Below are 16,126 nucleotides of genomic sequence, written 5' to 3'. Positions count from 1 at the left end.
TTGCCCGCTCATCAACCCAATTCTCCATGTCGTTACTTCCAAGCCCACTCCACAACATACATGAACGCCTCGCCCAAATACCCCGTGAGCAGTAAACCCTGCGCATACTCGATGAGTTCTTTGCTCGGATACGTCTGCGTCTGCGTCTGCGTCTGTGTCCCAGACACGGCTACACCCACCGAGGACGGAAGCGGAGAAGAAGAGGGTCCGCGCACCCGCGCACGCTTGTCCACCAGGGACTTGAGCATTTCTTTGCCGGGCTTGACGAGGAGGTATTTTTCGGGGTTGGTGGTGGGGGGTTGGGGGGTGTTTTTTGAGGGCGAAGAGGAGGGGGAGGGTGTGGGGTTGTTTGTGTTTGTGTTTGTGTTCGACTTGGGGGATGGGATGGGCGTGTGGGAGAGTGAGGCTTGGGTTTGGGGGGTGAGCCAGGTGAGCTCCTGCTGTTGTGTTTGTGTTTGCGGCTGTGGTGTTTGCGCGTGAGAATGGCAATGTGATGATGATGGGATAGCTGTAGGGTTCAATGTCGCTGGAACATTCCTCTTACTCGACGTCGTCGGTCTCGAGAATGAGATCCGTCTTCTTGGCTGTTCTGTTGCTGCTGTTGCTGTTCTACCTCCTGTATCTGGCATGGATTCTGTAGTAAGCACCGTCCACTCAACATCACTATCCAGCGAGAACAGCACGACGGTGTTGACGTCGTTTCTCAACTTCATCCGGAACGTCGTGAAGTTGCGCGGGTCCAGGTAGAACGTGTGGCTTGCTGTTACGGTGACATTCTTGATGCTAAGCCCGATAGCCACGTTTGATCCGGGAATGCTTGGGTCGAGGTTGGCGTGATTGACCTTCGAGAGAGCCTGATCGCGCGTGGAGATTGGGCACTTGGGTTTCACCGCGAGGGATTTGGATTGTCGGAGGGTTGCTGAGGGGATGCATTGATGGATGTGCGAGGGGACTTGTTTTGCGCAGGTGTCATTGCAGAAGCGCGCGATGTTGCAGGCTGGACGGTGCATTATTAGTGACTGTTTATTCAATAGTTAGGGTTAGGGAAATGTAGACATACTGCTACAAAGCACCGCGGTACTTGCACCACACCCCATACATCTCCCCGGCTCCATTAGCCCCCATTCTCTTTTCTCAGTCTCAAGTATCTCGCGGCGGCGATTCAATTCTGCAATTCTCTTCTCGGCATACCCGATCCTCTTCCTCGACTGGTGACCGTCTGGCGTGCGTTTCGCCATATGCACAAGCTGCCGGTATGCAAGCATCGCTTTATCCACAGAGTCTAGGTGCTCGCGTGAGACACACAGCGCGCTGAGCGCGTCGAATGTCTCTGCTGCTTCGGGGCCTTTCACAGCAAGGAAGTCCTCGACGAGTGTCTCGAAGAGAGCTCCTGCGTCGCGGTTTAATCCGGCATCCATGTATAATCGACCCAATCGGTGGATGACGCGCAGACAATCGGCATCGCGGGAGCGCTGGTAAGCATCGAGGATCTCCTGTATGTCCGGTGGGAAGTCGAAATCGTCCTTCGTGGTCTGGAGGTATCGGAGGAGGGTGTCGCGGGTGATTTGGGACGTAAGGCCGAATACGGTGCGGCAGTGAGGGATAGTGCGGGTGGTGATAGTACGTGATTCTTTTTTCAGGCCGAGCTTTTGGTACAATAAAGAGAGCTTGTTCATTGCGTTGAGCGTTGTGGCGTGCTGAAGTCCAAAGACTGTGTCTAGGGCTGGCACGGCCTTTTCAAGGAGTAAGAGGGCGGATTCGAGGTCACCGAGAAGAACCTTCAGTGAGGCTAAATCTTGCATGCTGCTTAGTGTTTCTGGAGCGTTGTGGCCTAGCGTCTTGAGTCGGCCTGCGAAGGAACGCTCGTATAGCGCTGCGGCTTCAGTGGCGTAGCCGTCTTTCTCGCAGAGGCTGCCCAGGTCATGGAGAACGGCGAAGTTCTTGGGGTGATCGCGGCCTAGAACGCGCTTGTAGAGGCCTAACGACTCAAGATAGCACGCTTCTGCTTCCGCGGGGATCTCTAGAGCCTGGTATGCTTTGCCCATGGAGCGTAGAATAGACGCCCGCGTCTGCTTTTCGATGTCAAGGCCAGGCGTGTCAGCGAGGAGTTTCACGGCATCGTGGAATTCCATGATTGCTCCTTGCGAATTGCCTTGCTTGAGCATCGCTTCTCCTCGGAGCCGTGCTGTTAGGGCTCGGGACCAGGCTGCTGTTGAGGAAAGCTCTTCTTTCATTTGCAGAAACAGTTTAGCTACCTCGTCAACATGGAGAATTCGTTGTCGACCAGAGACGTCATGCACAATTACCCCACCTGATATGTACTGCATGTGAACGAATATGTCCTGCGTTCCCCGTAGCAAGGCGATATACTCTGCATCTTGGACAGTGGAAGAACTGTTGTTCTGACTGTCGTTCTCCGGAAGCGTGCTGTTTCGGGCAGTGGCGGTGGCCCTGCTATCTCGGGAATATTTAGTGACGAAAGAAAAACGTACGCTGTTTGCGCGCTTCAAGAGCTTTTTGCCTTTATTCGTTGATCGTGAACGCGATATGCCTGGATCCAGTCAATCTCCACCATGCACCATGCATAGTAAGCGGCTCAGCTTACCTAGTGGGATTTTGCGTCCAAATAACTTCTGAAATAATGATTGTCGTTTCGAAGAGACCGGTATCTCATACTCGACATTCCTGCTGTCGATGAGTCCTCCATCAGAATTGCCGCTGATCCTTGGTCTGCCTTCATCCTCGCGCAGGTCCATTTTCTCGGGTTCCATTGCGCTACCGCCGAGCCCTAATTGTTCAGCTGGTGCTGTGTAAAGTGTATGAAGAACATACCGCTCGAGCAGAAACTCGCATCTGAGAGACCCATTTCCCCAGCCGGAAGCGACTGATATATCCCGTTCGGCGCGTGCACTGGGCCTGTTAGCTAGGCACGTCAAATGACGGATCGACCTGCTTACCCCTCTCTAAGTCAAATAGCCCAGCAAAGCTTATAGCTAGTAGCTCTTCCTCATCGCTCTGAGATAGCTCTGGCATTATTAGCCTGGACTCTTCACATTGTGGAGGTTCCTGTATACTTCGAAAAGACCAGGAATCGCGCAACTTCCTAGCCCTCTTCGCCAAAGACTGCTCGCCATTAAAGTCGGAAATGGAGAATTTTAAGGGCATGGAACTTTTCTGCATTAGACTGGGGCTCCTGCTGTGGTTTGCGCTTCCTATTTCTTTTTGGATATCGCGGTGGCTTATGTCGTCGCGTGGATCGTTGAGGACGGGCTCGTATCTACCTCTGTTAGGGTTATGTTTGAGGTCGCGGTTAGGATAGACGAACGAGATATTGCATTTCGAACCGCAATGCGTGCAATCCACAAGACACTCCGTATCTGCGACTGGTCAGATGTGTGACGCTGAGACAGGAGACAATGCTCACTTCGTTGCCTTTCTATCATCCCATCGCCCAGAGAAAAGGGCCTCTCGCAATATCCGCAGAAGAACCGGATCGGGCGGGCGTCGAGCGGAAGCAGCCGTTTCTCCATGCGGTAGCCTTTCGTGATTAATCTAGTACATCATCAGTTCCAAAAAACCATTTCAGGACCAGATGTAAGTGATACCGATCGCGCGTCATCACATATACAGCTACCGCCGCCCCGGTGCAGTATTTCGTAAGGTAGTGTTGTTTCAGCTCGATCCTGAACCAATTAGTCTTCGTGCAGTTTCATCCTCGACCAAGTTTCAGTAGGGGCATACTCGGACGAAAACACTGCATCGCAATCCGGACACTTAGCCTCCCTCGCCCCAGGCGTCGTCTCGTCGTCATCGCGAAATGGTGGAAATAACCGTAGGACTTCTTGAAAGTTCTCGACTGCAGGTGATGGCTCTATGGTCTCTGGCCAACAGCATACGTCAGTTGTCTACCCCATCTTCTACATAGCGAGTAAAGGTAGGTCGTACCGCTTGTTGTAGACCGGCCCGCTAACGATAAAAGAACGTCCGAGGCGCGCAGGATGCGTCTTTTTCCCTCTAGCCGGCTCGATCTCGATGTGTTGAGGAGGATCTCTTTTTCTAGATCTCGCTTTGCGTCGTTCTCGAGGTTTCTAGTTCACGGTCACTGTCAGCTTGCTTCCGATCTCCAGAGAGCAGACATAGAAGACTCACCCATCCCCAGACAGCGTCATCGCGTAGTCCCTGTGCCTTGTACTATGCCGACGCCCATAGTCGGAGTCTAGCTCCATCTCCATCTTCATCTTCATCAGAGCCCAACAGCACCGCCTCAAAAGAAAAGATAGTCAAGATCCTGAGGGCAAACAATGCAATGCAATGCGACAAGGCAGCCAGCAAAAGAATCTCAGCCCTCAGCTTGACTCCGCTCAGCTGGGTACTCAACAAACGAATGCGACAACTTCAAGCGAGGCGTCATTTCATTTCAATAACCAGCCTTTCCCCGGGAGCGCACTGCATATGTAGTGTCCACTATCCACCGCCCATGCAGCTGCAGAGCGGGTCATGTCGAGTCGTTCTGCTCTGCGTCTCAAACGGCCGGCGCGCCTCATACTTGGGTGTTTCAAGGGGAGCTTCAGCCCGCCCGATTGGCTCCGGCATCCCTGTGTGCATCCCTGCAATAGTACGGAGTGTCCATGAATGGAAGGGAGAAGAGAAGGGTCTGAGTTTGAGGGCCGTTTGAGTTGGGATGTGTGTTGGGGTGCTCAAAGAAAAAGAGGCTTGGATGCATCCAGGTTAGGTACTGGCAATCAATCAATTGAACCCGCAGCCCAAACAGCTCGCTCCACACAAAGCTTCACCCACCGTGATCTATCGAGTCAGGTCTCCCCATCCCCAATACAAACGCCCCCTTGCATCGAGAATCGCGACCCCGCACCCGATCCAGACCAATGATCGCCCGCAAACGCGGCCGCAATCAACGATGATCGCTACTGGCAGGGATGGAAGCGATGGAATCATTCTCTGATAGATCACACGCACTGGCCACCACTTATGGAATTGTGAACTTGGCCAGCTTGACAGTAGTGAACTCAATGCTGGTTGCTATCAGCGTCCTTGCCGGGTGACTGTCATTTCCCGCCACAGTCAAGTGATCAGCCATGCCGCCGAACAGATGGGAAGGCAACGGCAAGGTTGGGCTCGGACTAGAAGACGCGAAGAAGCAGCGAAGGATGGATAGACTTTATACTATTCGTACCTTGATTATTAATATTTTAGAGCTGTTGACGACGCAAATGCAAGGGTTTTCATTGAGTCAGGCAGGGATGCCCTGCTAGAGAGGTTCTACGGTTGAAACTATTTTCATATCGAACATATCGGAGAATTTCATGTCCACTATATGTACGTGTTCTTGTCACTGTAGAGCCTGATGGATTCGACTCTGACCGACTTTTCACCTATCTGTCCTGTCTGGTGGTCGGTGTGCTCAGTAAAGTAAGCCAAGGTATGGGAAAACCTGCTCTAGAGAAAAAAATGTTTATGGAATCAAGTGAGTTAAGTTCATTCACAGTATATATTCTGTGTATTGCTCGCAAATGCTATACAAACAAATCAAGCAACGTGTATATACATTACAGTCTCGGGGTATCAGATCGAACTCTTCGACGCCACGCCAAACCAAACGCTGGATGCTGGATGCTAGATGCTGAACAAGAGCTGAAGCGATCATGATCAAAGATTGAAAAGAAAAAGAAAAAATAAGCATAACGCGTATCTCTTCACTTCATAAACCAAAGGAATGACACCAGGCAACGGTGGGTAGAAGACAGGTAGGAACGCATGCTAAGCCCACCTCCACCCCGATCCCATCGCTTCCTGACTGTGCATGACAGAGTACAGAATACTGTTTCTCGCGCCAGTGGAATGTCCAGACATCGGCCTCGTCCCAGGTGGTAGTACGGGACCGGTGCTGTAGCCATAAGCATTCTGGCCGAGGTTCAGACTCTGTCTCTGATATTCTTGAACGAGTAGCGACACGGCGGCATTGGGGTTAATCCCTTCGCCGGTATCCGTGATCTTGAGAGCCCATTTTGCGTCCTCTTCAACGAACCCGAGTTCACGGACCATCATCTCAATGGCCTGGTCGGCTGGGTCGCGGACTTGCGGGATCTGAACGGGAGGTCGTGGAGGGCGGGCGTTTGTGTAGGGGATCTGGAGATTGTGGGTGTTGATGGGTGGCACTTGGGGTGGTTGGACAGCAGCTGGTGGCGATGATGGAGGTGCAGTTGTGCTGGTTGAGGCAGGAGTTGGGAGAGGTGGGACGGGTTCCTGGGATTGTTGGTGATAGAATGGATGTGGAGGCGCCCCAGCTAGCCGGTTCATGATCTCAGCATAGCTGGAGATCGGGCGCTCTTCGATGTAGGAGAGGTCGGGGTTCTGAGCGCGGCGGTTGCGGAGTTGCTCAGCGTAGGCGGCTTGTCGTCGGCGGTGGGTTTTGCCGCTGATGCTGTTTGATGGGGAAGTGTCGCTGGAACCAGAGGATCTGGAGGCGTTGGAGTTGGTTTGGCGAAGAGGCGAGGATTTGCGGGGTAAGGGTTCACGAGGTTTGTATGCCTTTGAGACGGCTTCGCGGAAGAAGATTGAGCGGCTTGCGTCAGCCGGTTCCCATTTCGTCAGGCCGAGCGTTTGGGCGCGCTGAAAGATTTCGTCTGCGTTGTCGACTGTTGCGATTGAGCCTAGGGCTAGGACAGCAGATGGGCCGAGGGTGAGGATGTAAGATGTCCACTCCTCTAATGTCTCCTCCTCCTTCACGGAGTCTTTATCGGCAACATGTCCGTTGAATATACCTGCTTTCCGCGCCGCCTCGCATTTGCCGTGGATCGGCTGGAGCAGAACCCCCAGGCATGTCCAGATCTCCGTCATGTCGTAGAGCTGGCTATGCGATAGACCGCCAGGGTTTCCACGTCCAAATCCCTCAGGAGGCTCGAACAGGACGTTATTGATGCCAAACGGCTCGCTGATCGACATCGTAACAGAGGTGGGCTGGCTCGTGGCCATGATACCGCCATTCAGCCAATCCAGCTGTCCGACAACATCGCCCTCCCGACCCTTTCCACAGCCAAAGATCCGGCAAAACGTCCAAACCCGCCAGAATGCGTTGTCGATCTCCTCCGCGCGGGTGTCGTCCACGCCCGACAAGCCGCTTACTGTTTCCGGACGAAGGAAAGTGGTACAGCGAGCGAGGATCAGCCCCTTGAGTGTGACCAGCGTGTACAGGTCGCGGGTGTAACGGTCGAGGTAGAGAGAAGGTGTATACTCCGGTACAGGAGCGTCCAGGTCAAACAAGACCTGCCACTCGCTATCCCACGGCGGGCTCATTTCGCGCAGCTCCCATGCCGGGGGTGACATTTGAAAGACTGTGCTTTTGATCAGGTCGAGCTCATGCTTCTTGAAAACACGATAGAACTGCCTGTTCATGACGGCAAAATTGAACAGGTCCGGTAATGAGCTGCAGTGTCTTAGGATCATCGCGACGACCTCATCAGGTAAGGTCCCAGGCATCTGCCCGGAGGGAACGAAAGGCGGAGCCACAACGGGGGACTTGATTTGCTGTTCTGGAAGACCGGCGTCAAGCTCGTATATTACTACCGGTGCCGAGTGAGTGTCCGTCTCATACGCCGGTCCGAGCGGCTCTGATGCAACAGTTTGCTTCGACATCGTGCCCTCGGGCTCAAATGAAAATGTTTTTCGCGGCTTGGGCTGCGAGGCTGCAGGTTCCTGGGCCCCGGAACCTTCTTCATCATCTGCAGCTGGGGTCTTCAGTGGCGCACGTTCGCATCGTATGCTCCCAGGTGACTGCACTTCCTTTGTTTGAAGGCGGGGCAACTTCAAGCGCAAATGTCGCTCACTGCTGACTGACACAGACCGTGCAGGAGGTGGCGGCAGATTAAGGAAGTCGGTTTTCGCCGACCTGACAGCTTCATTTTCCTTTTCCGACTCTTTTGCTGATGATTGGGATGCCGCTGCGCTGTGACGGGCGTGTTTACGCTCGAGTCCAGTGATGACATTGGAGCCGCTCAAGGAGCGGAGATGGGGCCGATCCTTCTTCTTGCCAAAACCGGGCATCGTGAAAGAAAGCCGGCCTTTGTGGGGTTTCTTGGCGCGTCTCATTTCCTCGTCCGGCGAAGCTATGGACAACGACAACTTTCTGTTCTTCAAAAGATCGATGGGCGGACTCGGGGCCGAACGCGAGGGGATCATGTCCATATTACCTCTGCTTACTTGCAGGGGCGTATCAATACGTGGCAGGGAATTTCTGCGTTTCACAAGACCGGCGAGCGCATTTTCGAGTTCCTCTGCAGCCTGTGACAGCGTCGGATTGTGGCCGTGCGTTGCCGCAGTCGATTCGAGAATTTCATTCAGCCTATCTTCGCGGATCACTGGTGGTTGCTTTTTCTTGCGCCGGATCGATAACGGCGCCATTTGAATCGGGGGGACGATTGGGAGTGGCTTCTCCCGTAGGGAGGGCGACCTCGGTGACCTTCTAGACATATTTGAGGCGGACCGGTACACGGAGATTTCGTCAAACACGCCTGCCCTAGTAGGCGACATAATGGAGAATGCGTCGGCGGACTTGTATGCCGAAGCAGAGAGTTCAGATCCTAAACTGGTGATGGACGATCTGCGACTGTAGCACGAGGAGGCGTCATCGACCAGCTCGTCGGACCATAGCGAAGGCGTCCCCGTCGCTGTCTCGGAGGTATCTTCCTCGGATGAGTTTTCTCGAAAATAGACTCCGGATTGCGGAGAGCCGTATGACTGAGGCTGGCGGCGAGGGGGGCTTGTAGGCGAGACAAGCGAGAAATGCGATGAGAGTTCAGGAAAAAAGCGAGTCCAGCGTGTTCCTGACCAAGAGGGCCTCCTTTCTAGAATGGGTGAAACGTATATATCGTCTTCATAGAGACTGCGCTCCTTCTTTTCCTTTCCTTTTGGTAATCCAGCTGGAGGGTGTGTGTTTCGTCTCGTCGCTGGGCCTTGAACTGACGCTGGAACTGGACCGGGAGATCCATTATTGTATGGAGCAGAAACACTCATGGCGACGCGTTGAGTCTCAGGCTATTCTGAGTATACTCCCTTTCCTTCTAGACCGGCTTGGTATCCCTACTTATTCCAGCTCACGACCATGGTCCCGAGCCTTCAGTATCGTGGATCTCTTTGTCCTCGACAATGTCGTATACTATGTCCTCGAGCCTCAGATCCAGCCGCCGGTTCCAATAATAGCTGAAGTCACCGGTCCTGCAAAGTAAACGCGAACGGGTGTTCTCTTTGTGGACTCGACTCAAACTCAAAGCAGGGACAAAGGCACGCAAGCGCAGGTGTGACAAAGAAGTGCTACCCTGCAAGCTTGATAGATGGTTAGCGCACTGATCTAATTCAGTCGGGCAGATGTAAGTACACCACCAACCTATTCTTCGCGTACGTTTAAAGAGCAACAGTCGCTCGAGGTTGCTTGCGCTTGTCAGTAAGAGTGAGACGAGTAGAAGAAAGATGATTGTCAGTGTGTACCGTAGACTGTATTAATGATAAGCTCTGTTGGATCCTTAGCGTCTTCTGACTTGATCTGTGTAAATGGCCCCAGGCCACTTATGCAATGACATGGAGATCCCTGCTCGCTCAATCAATCTGATGGGGGTCGGATTTTGTCCGTACGGGCACTCGCATCCTCGCATACCGGTGGCGGTACGGATACTCTGCTCCAGGCTGATTCCGAGTTCCGCTTCCGAACTGTACGGCGCTCACTACCAAGCAATCACACATACCGTTCTCTCATAAAAGCATCTCTCTGTTCCTTCCGGCTTCACCTACAATCCCCATCCCCGTCCGAGTCCGAGTCATGGCAATTCCTCCTTCAGCCACCGATCGACATCCGCTGCAACCCTCCCTCAGCCCTCAGGCATTGTCAGGATGCGCCGTACAGCCTTAGCCAGTTAGCCTAGTCCAACTCGAGCCCGGCCAGCTCGTATTCCGATTTGCCCGCATAACGTATCTAAGCCTTAAGCCGGTTAGTCTCTATTCCGCGGGCGCCCAAAATAACCCGCTTGGGCTAGATTAGCGTCGACTCCATAGTCCAGCTGGAGTGGGCCGCCCGTCGCTGTGAGTGTGGAGTCTGCACGTTAACCGCAGTCGAGGCTGTGTCTGAACAGCCTTCTTCATAGCATGATAGCACTATGTAGCAGTGAAGCATTCTTCTGTTCAGATGACTTCATGCTACTGCCGATACGGACTTTGCTCGGTTAAGAAGTCGAGTTTCTTGGTTATCTAGGATCGGTTACCCACAGTAAGCATTTACTGCCGATGTGGAATTGTGCCAACTGTCAGCATCTCACCAACATCGGGAGGAAAGCAGACAGCCAATAATGTCAATGGGTTGAAGATTCCGAGCTCTACAGAACTACTCCGTACAGAGCATGATCCTCTAACGGAAGATTCGGATGCCAGTTTGGCCTCATGTGCCATGCCAGACATGATATTACTCTGGCCCCTACAGAACGCCTCTCGGTCCGGTGTATCATGATTCATGCTACCTAGTGATGTCGATGACGATGTACCGTACAATGCACACCGAGCATCCATTCATATTTCTGGCCCCGAGTCCAACCGACGCCAAATTCTTAGCCCTCTTAGTCCCAACACCGGGTATCTACAGATACCTCAAATCGCAACAGCAGTACGTGATTTTGGCCCCCGGATTCCGTCCTTGGCTATGCACGGCTGCACCCGTGGCGCAGGACATGACATGACATGGCCGGAGGAAGCCTGAAGAATGATGACACCTCTCGCATGCCTTATCCCATTATTCCCACTCCCATATTCCCTTGCCGCGGCTTTCAAGGAAATTCCCCGATGATCGATCTTCGATGCGTATCCTGCCGTGAGATTGGCACTGGCTCATGCTCCCTGTACTCATGCAGCCATAAGGCTGACATAGACGCCCCATACCACACCGAACAGATTCCCGACAAGCATTCGCTGGTTCGCGGGGACAACCGTGAAGTTCAGGATCGAGACGAGCGGCCAGAATTTGAGCCCTGCGAGCATGTACGGCCAGAAATTCTATATAATCGTTAGTTAGGGTTGCGTGCATTGCATCATGCCAGGAAACGCGGTAACTGGCATTGACCAGGCTGATGAGTAGCAGGCAGGGTATAGCATCATCATCACATCCCATCACATCCGCTAAGGAAAGGCCCCCAAACGGAGCATGGCCGATGGAATGAGGCGTATTGAAATGGGGAGGCAATCACATCACACGTACATCCAGTATCTCCCCCTTGATGACTTCATAGTCCTGTCCGCGGAGGACGCCCATAGTCGCAATGAAAGCGACGGTATTCCATGCGCCGCCGATAATCTGGTCGACCACGATTTTCGCCACGATGTTCTTGACGTTGGGCCTGGGCTCGGCCTCGGCCTCGTTCTTTCCTTTGTCCTTCTCCCTCCCATCTGCATTCTCTTTGCCTTTCGCGCTCTCAGGCTTTCCCTGCTCGAACCCCGGGAATCGCTGCTCAAGCCCCTCAAGCCAGAGGAATGCCAGCGGCGATAGAACGAGCGCGCTAGTGGTGAACTGGAATAGGACCTCGGAGTCAAGCTCAAAGGGCGTCTAGTGTGTCCGTCGGCGCCTAACTATGCTGGAGGCGCAGCGCGCTTGCGCTCGTTCTCCAGCATAGTAGTGCCATAGTGTCAGCTTGAATATGGCCTCTCTGCTATGCCCCTCTGGACAAGCTGGACAAGAGATGAGAAAAGGGGTTGGAAATGTAAAGGAGATAAACACGCACCCCTTCTCGATACGAAGTGATACCCTGCGCCAACACATTCGAGCTAGCACTGATTAGAGCGGCCTGCAAAGTGGCTTTTGCGATCGGAGGCAGCGCCATGGTAATCTAAGCAAGCGATATTCTAGCAAACCTAACCCTAAGCTAGGCAGGAGAAAGTCTAAGTAGCAAATTCAAGAGGCCGGTTGTTTGTTACGTTCAAGAGAGCTCGTAGGTTGCCCGCTTGTTTCAACGTCTGCCCTGTCGATAGTGGGGACCCGGATGATCTTCAGGGAGTCTGCAAGTGACGTAGGCCAGGGTCGGGTAGGTAGTTTGCAGGATAAAGATGAACAGAGGATGATCTTTTGCAAAGCGACAAGGAGACCTGAGGAAGAAGCCCAGTTAAGAGGTGGCCATTCTCCGTTTTCCTAGCCGCAGTGACAATGCAGCGAGCGACACGTAGCAATGCCTCCATTCGACAAGCTCGGTTTGAAATATATATCCCATTGTACTAAAGGTCATATGGCCTCCAGCTGCATTACTTTTTGAGCCTAGGCCTACATAACTAAAACCGTACAATGTCTCTCCCCAATAAAAGACTGATCGCTATCGCTGTTGCTTGGTAAGATAGAAACTACTTGTCACGGAGCTAATCAAGAACATCAATGACCCAAAATTATGGCCAACAGAAGTAATCAATAGATCGCGATAGATCACTTCATCAAAAGGTTAACGGCCCACGGCACGCTGAGTCCTCTCAGGTCACCATAGTGCTGGCCAACTCCTAGGAAAACAATCGGAATGCCTGTCGCATGCACCATGCTGACAAGGGTCCCAACCATATCGCCAACTGTATCGCACTTGCTGATGATGAACCCGTCAAGATTCCTCCCTGTTCCGAAAGCTTGGTTGAAGTTACGCGCCTGCATCACACTGTCGGTGCCAACAAGGGCTTCTCCAACCATGAAGATTTTGTTGGGCTGAGCAAATTTGGCGAACTTTTCCAGCGAGGACATGAGACGCTGGTCGTTGTGGCGACGGCCAGCAGTATCAATCAAAACAACGTCGAACCCATTGGCGGAACCATATTCCACGGCATCTTTAGCCACATTCGCGGCATCCTTGCCGTAGCCTTTCTCGTAGAGCTCCACGGCGCCGACATTCTCGCGAGCGCTGAGCTCTTTCAAGTTCCGGGCATGGACGCGGAGCTGCTCGACGGCTCCAGATCGGAAGGTATCGCATGCAGCTATCAAGATGCGGTAGTTGTTCTGTAGCAAGAAGTAGCAGATTTTGCCGAGGTTCGTGGATTTGCCGACACCGTTGACTCCGACAATTGAGATCACGTACGGCCGTGAGTTGACTTGCTTGTTTCTCGCCTTGGTAACGGTGTCAATCTCATGGAGCAGGTCAAGAGATGAGGTAGGTGTGAGGATCTTGCGAAGGGAAGATTCCATTGCCGACTTCAAAGCAGCATCCACGCTCTGAAAGTTGCCCGTCTTCTTACCAACCAGCTCCTGCTTGACGCCATCACACAGCCGGACAGCCGCTTCGCGCGCGACATTCTTCTTCAGTAAATGGTCTTCCATGGCTTTCAATGGCTTCTCCAGATCAGCGTCGGTCAGAACTTTGCCACCGACGATATTACGCAGCAGACCACCGATCGCGCTGAACCCGGATCCTACTAGTCCGGACGGTGCAGAGGACTTGGCCTTCTCGCTGTCTGCATTCTCCAAGATATAGTGGACTTCATCCCCCAGATCCTTCAGCACGAATTGGCCTTTGCCAGTCCGGCGGCCCCAAGTGTCTTCCGCGACGGCTTCCACCGCCGGTGCGGATGCATCGTCGTCCTCAACAGGTGCGGAGTAGTCAAGGACCCTTCCATCGTCCTCATCCGCGAGTCCATCAGCGTCCCATACTCGTAACTTCTTCCCACTCTTTGGTGTCTTCCCTTTCCGAACCTTCTCGTCGCCAGACGAGGCGGTTGCGCTCGCGTTCGCAGCCTTGCGCGCCCGGCGAGACACCCGGCCGCCTGGACCGGCCTTGCCGGTGATTATATGGCCCGACGACGGCGAAGATACTCTGGGGATATCTGGTGTTTGTGGCGGCGAACCTTCATCAGAGGTTGCCGCACTAAGCGCAGCTTGAGGCTGCGCTACGGGGCAGTTAGTATATGCGAGAACGAGGATCAGCCACAAAACATGCCTTTCAATAGCCCAGGTACGGGTGGTGGAGGCGGTCCTCCATTATCAGCTGAGGCCAGCGGGTCTTTTCTTGCTTCCGCATCTGCTGCAGGCGCGTCGGAGACGAAACCAGCGGTGGCGTTGTCCTCAAGTTCTCGTACTTGCTGGTCAAAGTACTTGTCGAACGGATATTCAGCTATCCTCGCCCGTTCGCCCTTCAGTTGAGTCTTGTAGAGATCAATAAAGATAGTTGAAATGTTATCCAAAAGCTTGTCAATCCATCCGAGGTGGAGAAGCGACTGGTATACGGCCTGGAGAGTCGCAGCGTCAGAAAACATCAATATGCGCAGCGCTACAGATAAAACATACCACAAAGATCAAATTGAAGTCCTTTGACCTCCTCCATTTCAAAGTGTATTTCTCTTTCTTGAAGGTTGGGGAAACGCCGTTTGTGGTGTTCTGAAGCTGCGTCTTCTCTTCGATGAAGACGTCGTTGATCAGGCTGTTGACAACGTGGGAACCGACCGGAGCGTACGACTTGGACCATAGGACCACTCCCGATGTCGACAGAATCTCGAAGGCTTCGAGCATCTTGAAACATATACCGCTGTACTATCTGCGTGGTGAGCTTGCGGAGTGGGGAATTCTGTGCGGGCGGCGAAGATCAGATCAAGGTCAGCTCCGGGCCAGAAATTAATCCCAGTGACCTCTTCTCCATACTGCCTTCAGCCACGTATAAACACCCCAACCATCGTTCAAGCTCCCCCTCCATCCCGGATTTAATCATCGGCCTTTCCTTGAGCAGTCAGTTTTCGCCTCTTCCGGTTGATTTACAAGAGTCTGCCATTATGTATCGCCAGTCTTTCGCACCACCCCCGGCACAGTCACCTCCGCTTCACCACCCCGTGCCTCAGCATGTCTCGACCGTCCCCATGATGCGCTCGCCTCCTCCTCCGACATCTCAGCAGCCGCAGTCCTCCGCCTATGGTAATCCTTACCAGCCGGCTCCCGCACAAGGTGGCAGTGGGACTTATGCCCCTGGATTCGGCGGGTTCATCAACGACCCCACGGCGCAGATGGGATTCCATATGGGCAAGACTGCGATGGCGGCTGGACAGGAGTACATGGAGCAGAACGTAGGCAAATCTCATTTTCAGTGCGTGTCCTTGCTAATTGGTGCTGAAATCAGTTTAATCGCTACGTATCTATTCCTGCCCTCAAGCATTACTTCAACGTCTCGAACTCCTACGTGATCAATAAGCTGGGTCTTGTGCTTTTTCCATGGCGACACAAGCCGTGGTCTCGTCAGCAAGCACGTCTGACGACTGCTTCCACCGGCCCCGATGGCCAGATATCGCAGCAACAATACTCGTCCATGTTCCTGCCTCCGCGTGATGACCTCAACTCGCCCGACATGTACATCCCCGTAATGGCTCTCGTCACATACATCCTATTGTCGGCGATGCTGGCGGGTTTCCGTGGGAATTTCCATCCTGAGCTCCTTGGAGCGACAACCACCACAGCGATTGCAGTCATCCTGTTCGAAATCATCTGCCTGAAGCTGGCCACGTATATCCTCAGCATCAACAACGACTCCCAGTTGGTAGATCTGGTCGCATACTCTGGCTACAAGTTTGTCGGAATTATCATCACCCTGGTAGCTTCTGAGATCTTCACTCCTGGGAAGGGAACAGGTAGCTGGGTCGGATGGGTGGCATTCATCTACACGTTCCTCGCAAACGCCTTCTTCCTTGTAAGTTCATCTACCCACTTATTCATTCAGAACCAAAAGCTAATTCACGCACAGCTCCGCTCCCTGAAATACGTGCTCCTCCCGGATTCAACAAGCGATTCATCCATGCGCACCGGCTCAATGCACACAGTTGCCCGCTCCCAGCGCAACCGCCGCACCCAGTTCCTGTTCATCTACTCATACATCATCCAATTCATCTTCATGTGGGTTCTTAGTCGTGAGGGGCCATCAGCGACTGCTTCGGCCCTGGGCAGCGGAGCTTCGTCATAGAACGCATGGCCGCTCCGGACTGCGCATAATGATATACACGGACTTGATGAAAAGCGGATTGCACCATAATGTAGAATTTACCGTGACTGTTGGCGGTTGTTTCGTTTGCTATGTGCACGTTAGATCAATATACTGTGTCGCAGGCATCACCGGGCTTTCGTAGGCAAGCAGGGCATGCG

At 53.2% G+C, this 16,126-nt stretch overlaps 5 protein-coding genes across 5 annotated transcripts; 1 reads left to right on the top strand and 4 right to left on the bottom strand.

Moving 5' to 3' along the window:
• Positions 1-32: 32 nt before the first annotated feature.
• DSM5745_04174 (tetratricopeptide repeat protein) lies at positions 33-3,033 on the bottom strand (the record flags this gene model as incomplete). The annotated part of the gene is made up of 5 exons (XM_026746190.1): positions 33-997; positions 1,061-2,551; positions 2,606-2,788; positions 2,833-2,910; positions 2,958-3,033. The coding sequence occupies 5 exons, from the start codon at positions 3,031-3,033 to the stop codon at positions 33-35; spliced, it is 2,793 nt and encodes a 930-aa protein (XP_026605186.1).
• A 2,742-nt stretch (positions 3,034-5,775) lies between these two features.
• DSM5745_04173 (uncharacterized protein) lies at positions 5,776-9,027 on the bottom strand (the record flags this gene model as incomplete). The annotated part of the gene is made up of 1 exon (XM_026746189.1): positions 5,776-9,027. The coding sequence occupies one exon, from the start codon at positions 9,025-9,027 to the stop codon at positions 5,776-5,778; it is 3,252 nt and encodes a 1,083-aa protein (XP_026605185.1).
• Positions 9,028-10,896: 1,869 nt separating this feature from the next.
• DSM5745_04172 (Mpv17/PMP22 family protein) lies at positions 10,897-11,867 on the bottom strand (the record flags this gene model as incomplete). The annotated part of the gene is made up of 3 exons (XM_026746188.1): positions 10,897-11,046; positions 11,249-11,593; positions 11,769-11,867. 3 exons carry the CDS (start codon positions 11,865-11,867, stop codon positions 10,897-10,899), a joined length of 594 nt encoding a protein of 197 aa, XP_026605184.1.
• A 590-nt stretch (positions 11,868-12,457) lies between these two features.
• On the bottom strand, positions 12,458-14,515 carry DSM5745_04171 (signal recognition particle receptor subunit alpha; the record flags this gene model as incomplete). The annotated part of the gene is made up of 3 exons (XM_026746187.1): positions 12,458-13,891; positions 13,966-14,235; positions 14,294-14,515. 3 exons carry the CDS (start codon positions 14,513-14,515, stop codon positions 12,458-12,460), a joined length of 1,926 nt encoding a protein of 641 aa, XP_026605183.1.
• A 257-nt stretch (positions 14,516-14,772) lies between these two features.
• Positions 14,773-15,947, top strand: DSM5745_04170 (protein transporter YIF1; the record flags this gene model as incomplete). Its single annotated transcript, XM_026746186.1, has 3 exons — positions 14,773-15,060; positions 15,114-15,677; positions 15,732-15,947. The coding sequence occupies 3 exons, from the start codon at positions 14,773-14,775 to the stop codon at positions 15,945-15,947; spliced, it is 1,068 nt and encodes a 355-aa protein (XP_026605182.1).
• Between the last annotated feature and the right edge of the window lie 179 nt (positions 15,948-16,126).

The sequence above is a fragment of the Aspergillus mulundensis genome (assembly GCF_003369625.1).
Source record: "Aspergillus mulundensis strain DSM 5745 chromosome Unknown scaffold_3, whole genome shotgun sequence".
Classification (NCBI taxonomy): Eukaryota; Fungi; Ascomycota; class Eurotiomycetes; order Eurotiales; family Aspergillaceae; genus Aspergillus; species Aspergillus mulundensis.
Note: the sequence above shows the minus strand (reverse complement) of the source record. Positions and strands in the feature narration are given on the sequence as shown.